The sequence below is a fragment of the Gavialis gangeticus genome, unplaced genomic scaffold (genome assembly GCF_001723915.1).
Source record: "Gavialis gangeticus isolate Ggan-Ray unplaced genomic scaffold, GavGan_comp1, whole genome shotgun sequence".
Lineage (NCBI taxonomy): Eukaryota > Metazoa > Chordata > Crocodylia > Gavialidae > Gavialis > Gavialis gangeticus.
In genome coordinates, this window is record NW_017729030.1 from 68,141,269 (window position 1) to 68,150,950 (window position 9,682).

The 9,682-nt window shown below is 47.2% G+C and overlaps 1 protein-coding gene across 1 annotated transcript in view; it reads right to left on the reverse strand.

Moving 5' to 3' along the window:
- SDAD1 (SDA1 domain containing 1) overlaps nt 1-9,682 on the reverse strand; it is a 54,387-nt gene that overhangs the window by 22,375 nt on the left and 22,330 nt on the right. Inside the window, exons 8-12 of the mRNA XM_019522325.1 lie at nt 6,029-6,086; nt 4,295-4,353; nt 3,212-3,288; nt 1,964-2,061; nt 746-822 (exon numbers count right to left, since the gene is read on the reverse strand). Of these exons, the coding sequence (XP_019377870.1) occupies nt 746-822; nt 1,964-2,061; nt 3,212-3,288; nt 4,295-4,353; nt 6,029-6,086 (369 nt within the window). The remainder of the gene's footprint in view (nt 1-745; nt 823-1,963; nt 2,062-3,211; nt 3,289-4,294; nt 4,354-6,028; nt 6,087-9,682) is intronic.

The window sequence follows — 9,682 nt, forward strand, 5'->3', positions numbered from 1 at the left end:
CAACACCACCGTACTCACACCCCTCTACCCCTCACATAGCCAACCACACTCCAAACTATTGCCACACCCCCATCCTACCCACCCCAACCACACACATACACCCACATACCCCTCCCACACACACCCCACCCCACACACCTACCCCCAAGCAGATACTCCCCCAACCATGCACACCCCACACCGTCCCCTACATACACTCCCCCTATCCCCCCACACTATATACAAGAGAAAAACTTTCTTTTGAGCTATTATGCAATCACCTCTATACATGCTACGCAAACACAAATTAGGACAAATATTTTTTTAAATAAAATTAAAAGATGTTATTGTAGATGTTTGATTTTTAGTATAAGACTGTTTTCCAGGTCAAAGATGGCATCCCACTCCCCCAAAAAGATGTTCTGGGGGAAGGGGAGGGATGTCTGGTGACAAAGGTTAGGGGGCGAGACTTCTAGTCCTAAGATGGTGACCAGGGGTCAGGGCACCTGTCAAGGGGTGGGATTACCCTTGTGGCCTTCAACAGCTCACCAAAACCCATTATGTGTCCTTCCAGCTGAAATAATTGCCCATCCCTGCTATAACCCATAAAAGGTAAGTAAGGTAAAAAGTAACACACACACATCCTTAAGAGCATGTACAATCAACCACAACCCCAGCTGAAATGCACAAGTTATTGCATTTTTCTTTCTGGTATTACAAGCTCATGCTTCAGAACAAATTTAAATCAAACAGGAACACCTCTTACCCTGAATTTTTTCTGAAGCATCTGAGGATTCAATGAACGGAAAAGATGTATGAGAGTTTTTGCAGACATCATTACATCTATAGAAAAAAATAAGGAATAACTAAATTCACTGGAAAAGAACAGAATCTGGAACAAATGAAAAGGAAAGCATCAGGTTAGAACTATGCCTTGCACTTCTATATAAAATTAAGTTGGTCTGACAGTTAATTTGATGAAAAATACATATTTCAGGTCAACAAACTATTTGCAAGTTTGAATCTTTTCATCTGAAAAAAAAAGAAAATAATTAATTATGGAAGAGTCAAAACATTTCATCTCAGTATTTTCAACAAGAAACAGAGACCAAATGTAGCTACATTTAATTTTTAAATAAATAAATAAATATAAAATAAAAGTAAAATGTTTTGTTTTGGATAAAATATGATATTTCTTTTGATCTATACTCAAATTTGGAGGTGGGAAGGGGCTGCTTCTCAAGGGGGGGAAAAAGTGCTCATTTCATATAACTGTGAAACAAGGTTTTTCTTCAATTTTTTAGCAAAACCAGCAAACCATAAAAAATTATCTTTTTTTAGACCTAGTATTTGAGCTGTGGCTAAGCTGAAGACAAAGAAATTATTTTTTAGTTTTTCTATGACAACCCATGCATCTTCCAACAGCCTGAGCTATTCAACTCTTTAGTTCTTTCAGCCTTACAGCATCATCTTTCAGGGCTGTTCTCTGTCCTCTTCTACTTCTGCTTAGTTGCACAATGTCCACAAAATCCTTCTTCAAAATTTAAGCTGCTGCCACTACGTCCATTACATTCAAAAACAAAATCTCTCAGGATTACATCACAAATTGCAAAGATAACTCACATGATCAATGATAATTTTGGAACTGATTTTGTACCCCTTAAAGTCAATGGCAAAGTTCAGATCAATTTTAACAGTGCAGGATCAAGCCTTAGTTAAGTTTCAGTTCATTGGTGCTATGTAGCTATGCCTCCTTCCCCTCCCCTCTTGCCCCAAGAACTTAGCCTCTTGCATGAGAAAACACGCAAGACAGACAGAGATTTGAAGGAGACCAACACAAAAACTGTCCTCAACTTTCCAGCTTAGAAAGAATATTTCCCACTATTTTATTGGCTGTGACCATGTGATGCAATATTAGAACTTACAGGATAGACATGGTTAAAAACCCAACATCCTTTTATGCCTGCAGGTAGTAAAAACTTACTTTTATCTTTATGAGACTTGTATTGTGCAAGGTCTTGCAGCAGGTCTTCACTCATGGCCAGAGGACATCTTGCAGTTATCTCTTTTATAGCATTAATTCTGAAAAATTAATTTTTTAAATTTTGTTTTTGCTTCAGTAACACAATGGAGAGAGAGTCTGGCTGGCCAAGGGGTGGTAGTATCATACTGCACTAATGTGTCTGAGACCCAAACAATCCCAGAACAATACAAGAAGAGGGCATCAGAGACTTCATTTCGCTATGGTTGCCTATCCCAGGGCCTGCATCACCAGCACAAGGGTTCTCTGAGCCACAACTAGGATCAGTTTTCAGAAGCATAAGCTGTATGTGTTCAACAGCTCTGCACATTGAGGTTTTTTTGCTTTTTGTCTCGACTGTATCTATACATTATCTATACCTGTGCTTAGTAGAGTCATTAGCAGTCTTTCTGCATTTTATCCGTGGTTTGATCTGCAGGGACAGTCCACCCTGGAGAGTTGTATACTCGTGAGTTCCCTTTTAAAGTACATTTACACACACACACCAAGACTTCATTTTGCCTATGCTTAAAACCATATTAGAAAAACAAACAAACCAATACTAAGAACATCAATGGAGCTAGTAGCTACAGCTGACTAGTTCCCTTTTACTCCTGAAAAAATATGTTCTTGTGGTTCACCAAAAGTGTATATTAAAAAAAAAAAAGCAGCTAGTTATACACCCTACACCCTAGTCTACATTATGGTTTTCAGAAATACACACCAGTTTTACTGATCAAGGAAAGAGTCCAAACTTTGCTTTTGCAAGAGTGTTTAAATTCATTGGTGCTTGTATAATTTCAGCCATTAGCAGACTATGATGGCAAAGACTAGATTCTACAAGTTCATAAGAGTGTTAGTTTACAGATAAATAGTTCATCCATATGAAATACATATGAGCATTCCTCAAGATCTGAATTCTAAAGAGTTAAACGACTTAGAACATTACATTGTTAAAGAGAAATCTCTCTGCACAATGAACTAGTATCACAGGCTAAACATTAAAACCATTACATTTTCAGACAACTGAAAAGCAATTTAACACATTCAAAATGCACTACACGTCAAAAGCACGATAAATGTGCCAAAATATTCTGAATTTATTTTTATTTCAAAGGGTGTTTTCTTTTTCTGTCATTTGTACAGTGTTTCCAGGTCCCTGTTGTCCTCTCAGATAATACAGAGAGGGCTTTCACAAGTTTTTATACATACCCCACAGTCATAACTTCCCCAGAATTCTTGTCAGTGACAAAATTGTTGGCGATGGTCATTAATACTGACTGGACAATCTGAAAAAGAGAAATAAACATTAAGCCAGACTGAACCACTCCTGGGGTAGTTCTATTCTCTTCTATACAATACAAGGTCCGGGAAGGCCAACTCATTCAAAATTTGAGGGCCGGCCCTTAAAGAGGCCACTTTTGAAGTCATTCTAATCCATGCAGCATGTTTATGATGCACACATCCCACAAAGCAGAGAGAATTATTTCAATTTTTATAAAAAACACACCCTGGATTTGTCTTAAATAACCAATAGGGATCACATTGCATCTGAATAATATCATGCTTCAGGAACTTCTGGGAAAGTCATTACTTCTTTGGGGCATGAACAATCTTTTTGCTTTGTGCCTGTGCTTGGTACTGCACTCAGCACAATGGGGAAGTTAGCCCAACCCACAGCAAAAACAGAATCCAAACTTTGCTTCTGCAAGAGTGTTTAAATTCATGGTGAAAAGCGTCATAGACAGCCAGTGGGTATGGCAAGCGACAGATGAAGGAGGAGACAGGCTGCACAGCAGCCAACAGGGCAGGAAGTAGAAGATAGAGTAGGGTAGGGGTGAGCAATTATTTTGGGCAAGAGGGCCGCTTACTGAGTTTCGGCAAGCCATCGAGGGCCACGTGACAGGCAGTCCAGGGCAGATTAATATTAATTTTCTACATTTTTTAGAGGCCCTGCGGGCCGGATAGAATGGCCTGGTGGGCTGCATCCAGTCCCCGGGTCGCATTTTGCCCACCCCTGGAGTAGGGAATCAGGCAGGGAGGACAGGGCAAGAAGCATAAAGGAAAGGAGGAGTTTGGGCAGGGAACATAGAGGAGGAAACACAAAACAGAGCAGCAGATCAGGTAAGATCAGGTAGAGGAAGCAGATTGAAGTGGCATGCCTGCTATAAAGGTTGGCACCCACCATTTTAGGTGCTACCATAATGCAATTTTAGACAAGTGTCACTCTCTGGTCACAAGTTTGCATGCAATTTATTGTTAATATTAAGAGGCAAGATTTAGAAGAAGCCTGACCTCTGGTGGCACCAGCTGATGCGAAGCTTGTGCAGCAAAAAGAAGTATCTTGGTCACTTCTAGAAAAGAAAAGAGGTGACTTCTGGGGTAGACAGCCATTCTGGTTTTGGAAAGTTTATAAATTTTTCCTGGCACTACTGCTAGGTGTATGTCCTATGTGCTCAAATTCCACTCACAGGAGCAAATTTGGGACCCTAAAGAACTAGAGAATCACTCATCATGACTAACCATTAGACCAAAATGTTGATTATTTCAGCTTGAACTATGGTGTGGCAAAGGGCACCCACAACTTTGCTGAAGAGTTCTGAATCGCTTGTGGGGCTTGGTTAACTTAGGCGCAAGGTAATTCTACTTTTGGAGAAAATTCCTGGCTGTGTACAGTCGTTCAAGAAGCCAGAGACAGAAGCGCTCCAAGTACAGTGCTTTACTCAAAGTGCTCTAGATTAGGTCGGGACCAAACAGAACACATATGTGCTATTCAGTGCAGGGGGCTCAGAGCCTGCCTGCAGTGGCTGAGGCCAGCAGGCTGGGGGCACGCACCTCCCAGGAGGTGGTGGGAGAATGCTAAGCCCGGCCCTTGAGTAGCCAGCCCAGACCCTCTCCCCAGCTCTGCCACCCTGCCAGCTGGCTGCTGTCAGCACAGGCAGCTGAGGGGTGAGAAGGCAGGGAATGGAGTCTCTCTGCCATGCAGATCTCCCCCCACAAACCTGCAGGCATGGGTCTTGGTGGGGGCCACAGCAGGTCGACATGGCAGAGAAACTCCATTTCTACCCCCTGACCATAGTTCCCAGGGCAGCGAGAAGTGGCTCCTAGCTGCAGCTAGGGCAACGGAGCCTTTCTGCCATGCGGACCCGGCCCAGCCCCCCCCAAGACACGAGGTAGCAAGCTTGGGAGAGTGGATCTGTGCGACAGCCAGGCTCTGTTCTCCCCACCCCGACCTTGCCCTCCCTCCAGTTCTTGGTGTGGCAAAAAGCAGCGCAGCCAGAAGTTGCAGCTGGGGGACTGGAGCTTCTCTGCTGTGTGGATCCTGCACCCCAAGCTTGCAGGCATAGGTCTGGGCGAGGACTAGCAGAGAGGCTCCATTCTCCAGCCTGGCAACACAGGGAGGAGACAGAGCCTTTTTATTTCCTCTCTGAGACGGTGTGGGGGTGGGGCTGGACCTGTGCTCGCTGAGAGCAGATGAGCACCTGCCAAGGCTAGCAAGGCACCCAGGGATGGGCCTCTGGGATGACAGCAGAATGCATCCTACCTTAACTCGGTATGGGATGCAGTACAGACATTCAATAAAGTGCTGTAATGTAAAGTTCTGATGCCACAGTGATCCACAGTTAATGTAGAGTGGGACCCACTGTTTTTAAGCGCTCTATGTGCCGTGGATGTCTATCCAAATACAGCTTTACAGCACTTTCTGTTAAGTGTAACTTTTTGTTACATGTTAAGTGTAACTTCTATACCTAGCCCCAATTTCTAAAGCACTGAATACATGCAGTTCTCAGTTTAATTCGCTCTGAGCTAAAAGTGACTAACATCTTTGGAAATCAGGTCCTTTAGCTCATAACAAGAGCTGGAAACAAGAGCCAGTACATTCCTCCTCCTGCACCTCCATTTTACAAGGCATACTAGCTTGTTAACTCTACAGCCCCACTGCTAGAGACTTGGTGCCCACGTACCAATTGGAGAACACAGAATGCAAGAGGGAGCCAGAAGCTGAGTATTCTGCAGGCAGCTGCTTACCTCTCTGATGTGGCTGTAGGAACCGCTGCACAAAGGGATAGAAATTAAAGAGGAAAAGCTGTGGGAAGGAAAGTTGATACTAGATTAGACACTCAGCTATAGCATTTTTGACACCGTCTGAACAGATGTGGTGCAAAATCTCCATTATATTTTTAAATGAATATCATCGTATGCTTGTAAGGATATTACTGGGCAATATTGTTGTTTTATCATCAGGGATCTGGGTTTTCTGTTTGCTGTGGAAAAATGTGCATTTTCTCCTTTAAAGGAGAAAAACATCACAGAAACCATGGGTTTCCCTTTGAAGGCTGGCAAAGTTCCAACCTGCAAGGGGCTGATTGGGGCTGGGGGGAACGAGACAGGCGACACTACACGCCTGTGTGCACATGCACACAGGCCTGTGGCCAGCAATACAGCCAGGCAGCTGTAGAGAGCAGCTCCCCCTCCTGCCTTCAGGTAAGTCTGGGGGGTAGTGGGGTGCATATTGAGGCAGCCATAGTGAGGGAGGGTTGGCAACTGGGGCTGGGGGTGCTGTCTAGCCACCGCGGCGCTGCCCAGGGCCCAAGTGGGAATGCATGGACACAGGGCCTGGCTGGGGGGAACAGGACAGAGACATGGGTGGCTTGTCTGGGGTGGCTGGCACCCTGCCACTGTGCGCACTCCTGGGGCAGGTGGATACATGCCCCTCCAGATTTGTGCACAGGGTGAGGGAGGATGTGGGCTGCCCGCTGTGGGGATTGGGGCTACCTGACCTGCTACCCTCCCCCTGAGGGCCTCTGTGGCCCAGCAGGCCGGACCCAGTGCAGGAGGGCTGAGCAGGGTAGGGAGGCTCAGTGCTGCTGAGACACGCCAAGGTGAGGCACCCTCTGCCCACCCAGCAGTAGCGGGGGGGGCACAACTCTGTGCTGCCACTGCCACCCCTGCTACTGCCAGGCAGACAGAGGGTGCTTTACCATGGCTGGTGTGGGGCTCCTGGTGGTGGTAGTGACAGCACTGAGTTTCACCACCCTGCTCTTCCTTGCTGTGCTGGGCCCTGTCTGCTGGGCCACAGAGGGTCCCGCAGGGAGGACAGCAGGGCAGGGAGCCCTGAGCTCTGCAGTGGGCAGCCTACATCCTCTACCCCCCATGGGCTTCACTCGGTCCACTCTGGTCATGCCACTCACTGGGGGGGGGTGGGAGGGGGCACACTTTGCTCTAGCCACACCAGCCACTGCCTCCCGTGGACAGCAGCCAGGACACGAGCACTGCTGGTCGGCTGCAGCTGGTGCCTGCGGAGTAGGGAATGGATGGTATGCAGCCACTGGTTCCGCAGCCCTGGGAGCTGGGGACCTCCTCTGGCAGGGTTGTGAGGAGGCAGGGAGCTGCACGTCAGGAGCGAGGGGTACTGGCAGAACTGGGGGTGCCCCCTAGTCCAACCTTCTGACTACTACCCCATGCTGCTTATCCATGTGGGGACTAATGATACTGCCAAGGGTGACCCTGAGCAGATCAAGAGTGACTATAGGGCTCTGGGTACAAGGGGAAAGGAGATGGGGGCACAGGTGGTGTTATCTTCGATCCTTCCGGTCAAGAGAAAGGACCCTGGCAGGAGTGGATATATGCTGAAGATGGGATGGACTGCACCCTCAGCAAGTTCGTGGATAACATCAAGTTGAGGGGGGGTGGGAGGGAGGAAATAGTGGGTACACTGGATGGTAGGGCTAAGATTCAGAGTGACCTAGACAGATTAGAGGATTGGGCCAAAAGAAATCTGAGGTTCAATAAGGACAAAAGCAACGTCCTGCACTTAGGATGGAAGAAGCCCATGCACCGCTACAGGCTTGGGGCTAGCTGACTAATGGATAGTGGGCTAGCGGCAACTGGGGGTTACAGTGGACAATAAGCTGAGTATAAATCAACAGCGTGCCCTTGTTGCCAAGAAGACTACCAGCATACTGGGCTGCTAGTAGGAGTGCTGCCAGCAGATCAAGGGAAATAATTATTCCCCTCTATTCAGCATTAGTGAGCCTACATCCGGTCTCCCACTGTAGAAAGGATGCAGACAAGTTGGAGAAAGTCCAGCGGAGGGCAACAAAAGTGGTTAGAGGACTGGGGGACATGACTTAGTAGGAGAAGCTGAGGGTGGTTCACCATCTGCCATAAAGCTGGCAAGTCAGTCAGCAACACTGAAGTCCTTGACTTCAGGAAAGCTGACTTTGACAAGCTCAGAAGCCTTGTCAGTCAGGCCCTAAGGGACCACGACCCCAGGGGGAGGGGAGTTCAGGAAGAGTGGCTGCTCCTCAAGGAAGCAATCCTGGATGCGCAAGCTAAGTCTATTCCATCTCGGAAGAAAGGCAGCAAGAGGGCACAGCAGCCCCTCTGGCTCTCCAGGGACCTAGCAGACCTCCTAAGGCCAAAAAGAAAAGCCTACAAAGGATGGAGGATAGGATTCACCTCCAAGGAGGATTATTCTGCACTGGTCCGGTCCTGCAGGGAGCAAACCAGGAAAGCCAAGGCTGCAACTGAACTCCAACTAGCTTTGAGTATCAAGGACAATAAAAAGTCCTTTTTCAGGTATGTGGGGAGCCAGAGGAAAAGCAAGGGCAACACTGGACCCCTACTAAACCAGACGGGACAACTGACAACTGACGCCTAGGAAAAAGCCAACCTATGAAATGGGTACGTTGCGTCGGTCTTTCATCAGTCCCATAGGACGCCCATGCCACTACGGGACAGGGAGGTCTGGGTGAGGGAGATCTCCTCCCCTCCATCAATGCTGACCTCGTGAAGGAACACCTTGAAAGGCTGGATACCTTCAAGTCAGCTGGCCCTGATAATCTACACCCCAGGGTACTCAAGGAGCTGGTGAGCATCATAGCCCAGCCTCTGGCATGGATCTTTGAAAACTCCTGGTGCTCTGGTGTAGTGCCCGAAGACTGGAAGAAGGCCAATGTGGTGCCTCTCTTCAAGAAAGGGAGGAAAGTGGATCCAGCAAACTACAAGCCCATCAGCCTGACTTCCATCTCGGTGAAGGTCTTAGAAAAGTTTATTAAAGAGGCCATCCTTAATGGACTGGCCAACACCAACATCCTGTGGGATAGCCAGCATGGGTTTGCTGCGGGTAGGTCTTGCTTAACCAATCTCACTTCCTTCTACAACCAGGTGACCTATCACCTGGACAAGGGAGAAGAGACTGATGTTGCATATCTTGACTTCAAAAAAGCCTTCAATCTGGTATCCCATGATCACCTCTTGGTGAAACTGGCTAATTATGGCCTTGGGTCCACCACGAACCGCTGACTGGGAAATTGGCTCCGTGGCTGGACCCAGAAGGTAGTAATTGATGGAAGTCAATCATCATGGTGCCCTGTGACCAGTGGGGTCCCCCAAGGCTGTGTCCTTGGACTCATATTGTTCAACATCTTCATAAATGATGTGGACATTGGAGTCAGAAGCTGACTGGCTAGTTTGCTGATGACACCAAACTTTGGGGCAAAGCATCCACACCTGAAGACAGGAGGGCGATTCAGGCTGACCTTGACAGGCTTGGCAAATGGGCGGTTGAGAACCTGATGATGTTTAACACCGAAAAATGCAAGGTTCTCCATCTTGGGAGGAAAAACCTGCAGCATCCTTATAGGCTCAGCAGTGCTACGCTGGCTAGCATTACGGATG